The sequence below is a fragment of the Pogoniulus pusillus genome, chromosome 16, assembly GCF_015220805.1.
Source record: "Pogoniulus pusillus isolate bPogPus1 chromosome 16, bPogPus1.pri, whole genome shotgun sequence".
Classification (NCBI taxonomy): Eukaryota; Metazoa; Chordata; class Aves; order Piciformes; family Lybiidae; genus Pogoniulus; species Pogoniulus pusillus.
The window spans coordinates 25884691-25897031 of record NC_087279.1 but is presented as its reverse complement, the minus strand read 5'-3'; the positions used below and the strand labels follow the sequence as shown (position 1 = coordinate 25897031).

Here is a 12341-nt window from a genome sequence, read left to right as displayed (position 1 = left end):
CCAACTGCTTCCACTGCTCCAGGCAGTGTGAACTTAAAGTCACATCACATAGCCAAACATTTCATGCAAAAGTATCGGGTGGAAAGATGAGACATTTCACACACCTCTCCCCCCTTCTATTGCTTCCTGTCTATTTAAGCACCCATCCCCCTCCACCTCATTTAAAGGTGATCACAGATATTTTAAATGCCAAAAAAATCCATGTTTTTCTTATCACTTCTGCTATCTTAAAACTCAGGGGACCTATGCAAAGACTTCCTCCGTGCATAAATCACTATCAACCTCCAGCTTCAGCCCTGGAGAGAGCTTTAGTAACTGAACCAAGGTGGATAGCAGGGAAGGAGAGGAAAGTATGCAAATTTCACTGGACAGACGGTAATTACTAATTCATAGCAGTGCAGAACACAGTATTTCACGCTTATCCAATGTAATTCAGTCACAGCAGTGTTCATTTTACTATGCATTTTAATAGAATAATTACCTTTATAAAAAAGGAAGAAACTATCGTTTGAGGGTCAGATCCTCATGTGGGGAAGATATGCTGATTTATGCTACCTTGATGAATTTTGTAATCCTCCTTTCCCTTCCTTTGAAAAGGAATTCAGTAATTGACTAGTTGCAGGACTTACAGAGATAATCTATGCTAAATGAAGCAAAATAAGAAGAAATAGTGAGTCAAAGAAATGCAAACACTTCATGGTAAGTCTTACATACCTGCAGGTGAATGCTTATGTATGTGTGTGCACCTGACAGACACACGCAGGCACACACACATACCTGAGTACTAAACAGCTAGTTCCCAGGTCATTCCCAGTGATGTCTGGCAACAGAAAACAGTTCCCATAGAGACACACTGCTGAATCTGTAACGTGTCCACATTCAGCTCTGCGAAATGGCAAGGAGTTTGGGATTCCAGTAACATCTTTCTCGAGTATTAGCAGGAAGAAGGGCTTAGAATATGAGCTGTATAAATGGCCTACCAAATAAGGAACAGCCAACTAAACTATTATCTTGAGAGCCTAGGGAGATAAGCAAACCACTTACAAATTTTGCTCTTGGTCACCAGAAACTCTTGATGGAAACACTTGAACAGCTTAGGCCTTACCCCTTGCTACTTGCTGCCCTCATATGCATTCTGCCTTTTTTTCTTATTGCTTCTGCTGACTTGCAGAAAGACGCCCACAAGACACCAAGTGTTGTTAAGAAGGTATGTTTATTGACAGTACAGGCTACAGGGGAGATCACTCCACCAAATCCTGCATGCCTGCACCTCTTCAGGTAGATTCCTTACACTACAAAACCATACATGTTCAGTACACGGGTAGGGGCAGTACAATTAGTTCTAAGAATAGGTGGAGTTATTACAATTAGTTCTTGGAACTCATTTCCATAATGTCCTGCCTTTTTACACATGCTCATAGCTACCTGGTGGTCATCTTTCGGAGTCTTTTTGATGAAGGCTTAATGTCTTCTTCAACTTGTTCTTTTTACCTCTTGACCCATTTTGCTTATCTGGCACCAGCTATGAGTCACATTTTTGGCCAAAGTTACTGCTGTTCTCATCTTTGAATACAGTATTCTTGTTTCCATGAGAGTTTCTGAGCCTCTTCATGCTTAAATCACCTTGCTTTGTTTATAGCTGATTTATGATGCGTTATACAGTTAATGGTTACTTATGTTGTTGAATTCTATATTTTCTATCCCACTTTTCCCATATCACTGAGATTTTCCCTTCTTTGTCCTTTTTCTTGGTTTTCTTGCCCAGGTTCCCAGGAGCAGCTCATGCAGATCTGCCTGTTGCCTAAGACAGTATGGCAGAGAGGGAGTAAAAGGATGCCAGAATCTACCAGGCAGCTTCTACATCTGCCTCTGGTCCATCATGAGCCATAAGCACACCCGGTTCTGGAGAACAGAATCACCTTTAACCAGCTTCAACTGCTGTAATTCAGATACTTCAAGGTCCTGCATCATATTAGAATTAATTGCTTTAAGAATCACTACTGAGATTAATTGGATTTATGGCTGCATCCAGAAGTATATGCCCTCTTGTTGTGATTAAAATAATCCATTGCTTGAAACAGAAGTTAAAATACATGTCAATTTTGTCAGTCATCAGCACTGCCACTGGATCTTTTTACATCAAAATAAAGGAAAGAATTTCAAGATAATAGTTTCCTTTCTCTATGCTAAGGTTTCATATTCAACTATTTTATTTCACGGTTCTGTTCAAATTCAAACCACCACAGCACTATATGCAAAGAGAAATCAATCCCAAGGGGGGAAAAAAGAACTACCAAATATAGATTAAAAAGCTGCCTCTCCAAAGATTATGAAATATGAGAAGCCTGGCTCTGCATGTGAGATTAATGACAGCTATGTGTGTGATGAATAGTTCAGCTCCAATCAAGGGAAAGTTTTACCCAACATATCTGCCATTCCAAATGTTGAAACCCTACTATCATCCAGCCATACAGCAGGTGCACACAGCTTCGCTGTTCTCCTGGACTGCACAATGCAGTGAACCACAAAGAGAAGTAATATGCATGCTTACAACCAACCCACATCACTTTAGAACAAAACAAAAAAAGAAGGTAATTTCTCTCTCTGGATACCTTTTTTTTTTTTTTTTTCATTATTTTTATACAAGGCAATAGCTTGGCTTTGCTCACTCCTTATTGAGAAACACAGATCTGGCACTGATGACAAAGACCTGTCTCACAGAGTGGCTTATGAATGGAGCTATTCTTGTAGCTGAAAATGTAAGGGGTTTATTTGAAGAACGGACAAAACAAATATTCAGTCACTGCATTCAGGGGATCAATTCATGGCCAGAGAGTATTCAAGACTTCAGTTCTGCACTGGGAGATCATGGGGAGCCCTTTCTAGCTCTGCTTCGCAGGGAGCACCAGTCCTGGTTAAGAAAATGCAGAATGCTTTCTGCAAAGAAGTGTCTCTAGTGAATCATCAAATCATCCAGGTTGGAAGAGACCCTCAAGCTCATCTAGTCCAACCTAGCACCCAGCCCTGGCCAATCAACCAGACCATGGCACTAAGTGCCCCATCCAAGCTTTTCTTGAACACCTCCAGGGGTGGCGACTCCAACACCTCCCTGGGCAGCCCATTCCAATGCCAATCACTCTCTCTGAAGTGGCAGACAGCCAAGATGGCATCGGAGGGTGAGCTGGGCAGGAAGTGGGACCGGCGTCTGGCGGGCTCTGCCATCAAGCTGGGTGATGAATTTGGATTAGGAATTGTTTTCTTGGTCATCTTCTTCAAAAGAAAGACATGGCCTATTGCTTTTGGGTCAGGGATGGGGTTAGCAATGGCTTATTCCAATTGCCAACATGACTTCCAGTCTCCATATCTTCTCCAAGGGAAATTTGTAAAAGTGTCTGAAGTGTCTCAAGATTTTGCATTTATATGTAAATTAATTAGCCAAATGGTGTCAGCATTTGTTCATTAAAAGGCAGGCAGAAATAGTCAAACTAGGACAGCTTTTGACTCCCAAAAGCTTATGTATTATAGGAGTGGCTCATTGTTGTAGCAGGTCTGAATAGGCCAGAATAGGCCTGAACACGTCCTGGCTTGCCCAGACGTGCTCTTCTGCTCTCCCTCTCTCTGTTTTGGGGACAAACAACCACAGGAAAGAGGACAAAGAACCGGGAGCCATTGAGTCTAAAAAACCTGGCTTTCCCAGACTTATTTGGCTCCTGTTTACCTCCTGTGGTAAACAAGGTACAGACACTTGGCTTGTGCCTGCCTCGTGTAAGGCCTATGTTTGTCCCAAATTTGGGTAAAGCAAGCCTACGACTTCACCTAATAAGATCAGGCTTGGCTAACTGCCATTCTGACTGGGAGGCTTGAACTGCCATTCAGGCTGGGAGGTGATATGCTGGAGAGCAGCCCTATGGAGAGGGACCCAGGAGTCCTGGTGGACAAGTTAACAACAGGACAGCAATGTGCCCTTGTGGCCAAGAAGACCAATGGGATCTTGGGGTGTATTAGGAAGAGTGTGTCCAGCAGATCAAGGGAGGTTCTCCTCCTCCTCTACTCTGCCCTGGTGAGACCTCATCTTGAATACAGCCTTCAGTTTTGAGCTCCCCAGTTTAAGAGGAGCAGGGATCTGCTGGAGAGGGTCCAAGGGAGGGCTACGAGGATGATTAGGGGACTGGAGCACTGCCTGATGAGGAGAGGCTGAGGGACCTGGGGCTTTTTAGTCTGGAGAAGAGAAGACTGAGAGGGCATTTAATAAATGTTTATAAACATCTGAGGACTGCCAGGACAGGAGGGAGAAGGCTCTGCTCAGTCGCTCCCTGGGATAGGACAAGGAGCAATGGCTGTAAGCTGCAGCACAGGAAGTTCCACCTCAACACAAGGGGGAACTTTGTCACTGTAAGGGTACCAGAGCACTGGAACAGGCTCCCTAGAGAGGTTGTGGAGTCTCCTTCTCTGGAGACTTCCAAGGCCTGTTCCTTTGTGATCTGTGCTAGATTGTGTGGTCTTGCTCTGGCAGGGGGGTGGACTCGATGATCTCCTTGGGTCCCTTCCAATCCCTAATATCCTGTGATCCTTATCCTGTGATTGGCTAATTTATGCCCAATGGCCCATTAATGTCGGGCTGTAATGATAAAAAGAGATGAGCAGGGAACACAACGTGCTCCACTGTTGTATTCATGCTTGCTGTTGTTGCCGCCATTGCTCTCTGCTTCTGGCAGAGTTCTGCCTCACTGCCTTATGCATCCTGAACTGTCTGGAAACTGCCAGCTTTGAGTTTACCAGAACAGGCTATAAATGCTTCCACGTGCTCAGCCTGCATAGCCAGCATGATATCTGTGCTGAGACCGCACATCGCAAGAGTTCCTGCCTACACCTGAAAGTCTCCTGCCAAGACAGGAAGCTCTGGAGGTACACAGGTCATGTAGAGAAATCAGGACCAGGTCAGAGATCATTTGCCTCTTTTCCCCAGCAGCCTGTGAAGCCTGGGAAGAATCAGAAGGCTCAGTGGCTAAGAAGACACTGACAGAACTCCCTGAAAGCATTTGGGTACTGTCTGAAGCTGTAGCTAGCCCTGTGAGTTGGGAGATTAATATTTTTGCATAAATACTTAAAGCCTCTTGCAATTCACCATTGCATTCTGCCCCAATGCAGAAAGGAGCTCCTTGAGTCCATCTACTGGACAAGCAGTATAATTACCTGCAAGTGGTGTGTTAACTGCATAAACCTTCTCTTCCATTTTAACTGAGTTCAATTAATGTTACGCATCTGCTATTTATTTCTTAAACATTCTAGATCCTATGTTATTATTTGTATGATATTTCCATTACTGTTGCAGCAGAACCTGATTATATTACAAAATAGTGGTCAGGGGTGGTGAGAGTTTTGAATAACAAATTTAATAAACAATATTAATTTTGAAGATATCATCTCACAATTAATTACCTCTCCATTACACTCATGCTGCAGCAAAAGCACGATAGCAGTTTCCTGTCTTTTAGCACCTCCATGGCAAGGATCTCAAGGTATTTTCCATGTTCTGTGTTAACAAAATAAACCCTTGCCAAGGTGGAAAGGAAATAATGCTCCTGCCCCTGTATCACTATGGGTTTAAAAGCTGCTTTGAACAACGTGGGCAGAAACGGTAAAAATATCCACTATCCTTCTGTGGAAATGCTGGGTTCTATTTGTGTCCCCCTTGTGGCAGAGGCAGGCTAGTGGCAAGTTCCCTTTCACTTTCTATAGGCAATGGAATAAAAAAGCATTCATGAATTCTTTAGGAACAGCCATAACATTTTATATAGCTATAAAAAGATTGTTTTGGTGTTAGAAAAAAAAAAAACCTGACCCAAGAGAGAAGCCTCAATGTCCACGTGGATATTCATTATTACTGTCTGGAAGGAAAATCTTCAGAAGCTATCCAGTTTATGTAAATCAATGTTTTTAAAGTCATTGTATTTGCTACAACTTTCAAGTGGAATGAGTCTGAGAAAATGAATTGCACAGCTGATAGTGCTTTTTGGTTTAGACTGTAATTTTTAATTTAGAAAACCACTGAGTGTAAGCAATTTAGGTGCCCAAATTTGGAATGTGGATGACTCACTTGGAAGCCCTCAGTCTTTGAAAGTGAAGTCCTAAATACTACTTTGCACTAAAAGAAGAGGAGCAGGCTGCATTTGCAACTTCTTCATAGCAGTCCAATGTGTCCTGTGTTCTTCAGCAGTCTGCAACACCTCTCCAAATCATCATTCAGGATAACTAACAGCATCTCTCAATATATACCTGAGGAAACCATACAGATGGGAGGAAAAAAAAATAACCTAGACAACCAGATATCTGTGAAATGGATTTCATATGGACACACCTGCGTATTTCTGTGCTGTCTTTTCTCTTTTTCAGGGCACTGAAAGAAGAGGGCAGTAAGAACACAACTTAGCACCTCCTCTTCCCATGCAGAGCTGCCTGGTTATATCACAGTGAAGCCAGATCCCAGCAGCATTTCATAGATTCATGGAATGGTTTAGGCTGGAAGTGACCTTAAAGATCATATAGTTCAAACCTCACCCTCATATGGGTAGAGACACCTTCCACTAGACCTGGCTGCTCAAGTCCTCACCCAAACTGGTAGTGAGATCTTACTGAACTCTGGTGAAGGGGGAGGAGGTCACATCCTCTCCACAGAGGATGGAACTATCTATTTAATACCCTGAGTGCCTGCCCATGACCAATCTTGGTTTTGTTTTGCAAGTGCAGAGTAACAAATGGGACCATCAGAAAGGACTGCAGATGCAAGTCCAGTCATTTTTAGGAAAGCTAGATTTGTAAGAGGTCAGGCATACTGTATGCAAGAGTGAGTCTAACTGTACTGGAGTAAGATTGAAGACTTGACATTTAAATTGCAAGGCTGAAAATTGTCTGCATTTTTACATGCATGCTGTTAAGACTGTGTGGGTAGAGGAAGAACAAGAATTGAGAAGTGAGGCAAAAAGATAAATTGTGATTTATAGTGATGTTGAGAGTACCATTATAAATGCACTTGCCCATCACCCAGGACAAAGATCTGGAAATCTAATTTTGCTGAAACTGTTGGAAGATGTGTGCAGATAAGTTGTGGGGTTTCACATCTGTATTTCCAGTGGTGAAAATACTTTTCACTTGCACAGTCTACATTTTTTTCTGCAGCCATAATTTCTTAGTTCTGCCTGCCATAGAATGAATGGCCATGCTTCCCCCAGCAGCTGAAGCTTCCCTTTAGCCGATATAGGCCATCTTGTACCCGCCAGTATCAATGTTTTGAGAAACTTCACTAAGGTGTCATTCAAACATTTAGATGGAATGTCATGACAGAGTTGAAAACAGTTAATGCACAGAGTTAACACATCCAGTTTGAACAGTTACGCAAAGAGAATACCTGCAAGTCTCAGAAGTATCTTGCATAAAGCTCAAGTTTTTAGGGATTTCTTTCATTTGTTTTGGTGTTTGTTACTGTTGCATGGTGGGTGGTTTTGGTCATAACTAGAATTAATGCCTGATATATTTTCTTCTATGCTGACATACACAAAATAAGCTTGCTTTCTGATGTGCCTTATGTGACTTTCTCAGGAAACCCAGCTGCAAGCAGTGGATGGCTTTCCAGAGATGAAAATGGTGCAAACACATTTCTGGATTTAGAGATCATGAGAAAAATATCCCAGCTCCAATTCTGATCCCTCCACAAACACAGCAGAGTATAGAGAGGTCAGCAACAATTGCAATCCCAAGCCTAACAATGCCGTGAATCATCTGTTACCAGAGATGGACTCCTGCCAAGGCTTTAAGCTATGAAACATGAAGAACTGTAAGAAAACAAAAACCCACCACCCTGATTCAACCAGAAGGTGATGGCTGCAAGTATGCTTCACAACATGCATAACAAATAAGGGTAGAATTGAATATCAAATCCACCAACACTTCACAAAACAGGACTTCTTTCTAACCAGAAATGCAGTCTGTTACCTTGACGATTTTAATTGTGCCTCTTTCTATATTCTTTGTTCTAGTGGTGACTAGATCTCATTGAGAATTAGTTTGTTCCATTTAATCCTAATTCATGTGCGTGTCTCTGAGACCTTGTCTGCCTTTCCTGCTGCACATATCTATAACACAGTAATCTATAGTTCACAAGGTTCTTATGATGTTGCCAGCTAGAGAAGAAGCTTCAACTGAACAAAACTGTTATCAACCTGTCTTACCTACAGCTCACTCCAAAACATCTGAGGATCATTGCAACTGTCTATTTCATGTAGAAATTTGGACCTAGGCTTCTGCATGGTGAAGGAACTTACTTCCCTTTCAAAAGTCTCAGGAGCATCCAGGGCAGGCCCAAAAGAGGTTCGAGAGGGGATCAGACACAGCTTTAAAATACCTTAGATCATTCTTTTTGCTGCTTTTCCAGAGAATCATGTCAGATGCTTAAAACATCTCTTCCAGAGGCTTCTCACAAGGCAACTTAAAGGTGAAACTTTACTCCAATGCACAGCACATCTTTGCTTAGAGAGCAGACTATTTGTAGCTCTCTTCTTCGTTGGGGTTGAATCATTCCTGTAGAGTTTTTCTTGGTAGCAAGTGGCAGCAAAAAGCTATTGTGTGAATTAGTTTTCATTTGTACCACTTGGTTTTGAAAGAAGAAACACAGATACATGTTAGTCTAGAAACATACACAAGAGATGTCACAGACAGATTAATCTGGCACCTTGGAGACAGCATAATTCATTTGGATGAAAAGGGGACTCTCTTCAGGAGCACAGAGAAAAAAAATCTCCTTTTATCCTTTTCTTGGCAGAAGTGCGAAACACAAGAGGAAGCTCTTCTCTGGAAATGGGAAATGATATTGTAATTGTGGACACCACCACCCTGGCCAGAGATACCCGATTAGCTCTATGCCCAATTCCACTGATGAGAGGCTTCTGTGGGCACCTGGGCTTCATGATTCAGTTCCCTAAAAATAGCATAGGAACAAAGCCAACTCCTCTACCTGCTCATTGTATGAGGACTAGTGACGCTGTAGGCATTGGTGGAATCATAGAATGGTTTAGGTTGGAAGGAACCTCAAAGATCATCTAGTTCCAACCTCCCATCATAGGCAGGGACACATCTCACTAGAATAGGCTGCTCAAGGCCTTATCCAACCTGGCCTTGAACACCTCCAGAGAGGGAGCATCCACAGCTTTCCTGGGCAACCTGTGCCAGTGTCTCACCACTCTCACTGCAAAGAACTTCTTCCTAAGATCCAGTTTAAATCTCCCTTCTGCCAGTTTAAACCCATTACTTGTCCTGTCATTACAAGACCTTGTCAATAGTCCCTCCCCAGCCCTCCTGTAGCCTCCTTCAGATACTGGAAGGCCACTCCAAAGTCTCATTGAAGCCTTCTCTTCTCCAGACTGCAGAGTCCAAACTCTTGTAGCCTGTCCTTACATGAGGGCTCCAGAACTACACACAGGACTCCAGGTGGGGTCTGAGGAGAGCAGAGTCAAGGAGCAGAATCCCCTCCCTTGCCCTGCTGCCCACACTGCTCTTGCTGCAGCCCAGCACACGGTTGCTGTCTGGGCTGCACTCACACAGCAGGCTCTTGTTGAGCTTTTCATCACCCAGACCCCCAGGCCCTGTTCCTCAGAGCTGCTCTCAGCCATTCCCCATCCTGCCTGGAGTTGAGCTTGGGATTGTGCTGACCTAGGTGCAGGACCTTACACTTGGTCTTGTTGAACAACATGAGGTTGGCTTGGGCACACCTATGCAGTCTGTCCAGGTCTCTGGATGGATTCCTGCACTCTAGCAAGTTGACTGTGCCACACAGCTTGGTGCCATCTGCAATTCCTCTGTCCATGTCACTTGCAAATGACCAGCACAGGAGAACTTCAGCCTCATCTGTCAGCCTTGCACAGTTCACACTAATCTGTAGCACAGACCAAAACACCTTTCTTCCACAAGGCTCAGTGATGGTGTCTCGGTTCTAATTTAAATTCCCAGAGACTCAAATATATTTGATAGAACCAATAACAATTTATAGAGTGCCCTTCTGTCATGGAGGGTTATTCATAGGCCCAAAAAATAGCCTTATTCATGCCTTGCCCTGCCTGGACATGTTTTTCTTCCCATAACCAGAAGTAAACACATAATGAACACAAAGGGGCACAATAGGCCTGGTGCCATAAAGTCTGGCTTGCCCAGGCTATAGGTTGTGTGAGCCCCCATGCACCCAGCGCATGCTTGCCTAGTGTAAGGCCCATGTGATTCCCATATTTGGAAGGTCCAAGCTTGTGGCTTTTGCCTATTATGGCAAGGTTGGCTCATTGCCAACCTGATTGGTCATTCTGGTGGCCAATGGGCCATTAATCTCAGCCCACATCCAATAAATAGAGATACACAGGTAAAAAATGTGCTTGCTCACTTGAGTTCATTATTATGCTTAAGCCTGCCTGAATCTACGGAGCTCAGTCTCCCATGCAGCCCTGCACCCTATTGCATGTCCGCTGCTTCATCACTGCCTGGTAAGCTCCACTGCTGCTGTGTTACCAGGAAGCAGATTCCACTTGTCTGCACACGATCAGCCTGCATGGCCAGCGTTACATCGTACTCTTTCTGCCCCTGAGGTCCTGCCTAAGAATCCCTGGACAACATGTCCAGAGGAAGGCAGGAGACAAGGGCAGAGATTGCATCCTTCACCAGGAGAACAAGGTCAGAGACTGTCATTTCCCCAGAAGCTGGGAAGATTCTCCTTTCCCCTGAAGCCGGGAGGATTCCAGCCTCAAAGTCCACAGGCAAAGACTCCCCTAAAGTTTGGACACTAGTATAGGCTGTGACATAGCCCCAGAGGGTGATTGATAATTGATAAGAATTTGTAAGTAAATGCTTTAATGCCTCTGTAATTTCTATTGCCTCCTGCCTTAGAGCAGAAAGAGCTTCAGCCCAGCTGCTGGGCAAGCAGCATATAGACCCCAAGTGGTATTTGCCGTGGGGAAACTCCTTTCTCTGTTTAATTGTTTGAATGTATGTTAGTTATTAATAAGTCACTGTTTGATATACTCCTAGAATGTCTTCCGTAACTGTGTATATCCATATTAATATTAAAATACAGTGGTTGGGGGTGGTGAGAGTACAGAACATTGAAGTTAATAAATTATATATTTTTACAGAATATCACCTCACATCAATTAATTTCCCCCCCTCTGCCACAACTGGCATAGGCTGCAGAATACCCCTCTGCGACACCTTCCCTCTTCCTCCTTCTTTCCCAAAAGAAGGAATTAGATGTAGAGATAGAAAAAGTAAAGCACACACAAATAAATATTCTCACTCTGATTTGGAAGTTAAAAGAAGAAAAAGTTTAACAATAAATTAAAAAGGTATCTGAGGTAGGGAAGTTACCAAGGTATAGGGAAGGGAGAATAAGATACAAAATGTGTAAACACAACCGGATTGTTGAAGGTAATGGGTTTGTCCAGCTCGTGGTATAACAAGGAGAACCAGGAACAGGATAGTGACGCTGGTAAGCAGGGAGGCAGGGAGCGCAGAGAGCAAGAGAACAGGAAGTCCTCCCTGCTTTTATAGACCTTTAGACAGAAAGGGGGAGTGAGCTAACCATGAATCACCTGGTGGTGTTCAGACCCACCCCTGGGGAGGGGTCAAGACCACCTAGGGTCAGGTTCAAGGTCACTCCCCCTGGAGGCTTAACCTTGTACAGATGGTCACAGGATGTCACTGTACACAATGAAGCTACAGCACTTGTCAGACTGCCCCCCAGCCTTCCCTTGGAATATATATTATTGTAAGCACACTTAATTCCTTGTAGCTGTCAAGAGGCTTTACTTTTTACTTTTTCCCCGTGATGAATTCCCTGTTAAACAAAATAATGTGACAAGGCATAATTGTCAAAGAGGTAAATTCATACTCAGCTTTTTTGAGAGTTTAGAAGGTTTTGAATTTGCATGGACAGCAAGCAATGTTTTTTCAAACACACTGGACTTGAATAAAATAAAATGTGCTCATACTAAAATGCCTATTGTTCACACTTTGTCACAACCCCCAGGTCCCTTTCTGCCAGCAGATTCCCAGCCACACTGCCCCAGGCCTGCATTGTTGCTTGGGGTTGTTGTGGCCCAAGTACAGGATCTGGCACTCGGCCTTATTGAAGCTCATGCCATTAACATTGGCCAGGGATCTGATCTATACAAATCCCTCTGTAGAGCCTTCCTGTGCTCATGATGATCAACACTGACACATAACTTGGTGCCATCTGTGAACTCACTGCTGGACATCGATAAAGACGCTAAACAGAAGTGGTCCCAGCACTGAAGCCTGGGGGACACCAC

General features: G+C 43.6%; 2 protein-coding genes across 4 annotated transcripts in view; one reads left to right on the top strand and one right to left on the bottom strand.

Moving 5' to 3' along the window:
* Nucleotides 1-12341, bottom strand: part of TAFA1 (TAFA chemokine like family member 1) — a 298978-nt gene that overhangs the window by 36180 nt on the left and 250457 nt on the right. The gene's annotated exons all lie outside the window — the stretch shown is intronic.
* On the top strand, nt 3164-3463 carry LOC135182449 (MICOS complex subunit MIC10-like). Its single transcript, XM_064156573.1, has one exon. The coding sequence runs from the start codon at nt 3164-3166 to the stop codon at nt 3461-3463; it is 300 nt and encodes a 99-aa protein (XP_064012643.1).

What these genes read in the sequence shown, in the direction of transcription:
- LOC135182449 (XM_064156573.1), top strand. Translation starts at nt 3,164, where the DNA reads ATGGCATCGGAGGGTGAGCTGGGCAGGAAGTGGGACCGGCGTCTGGCG.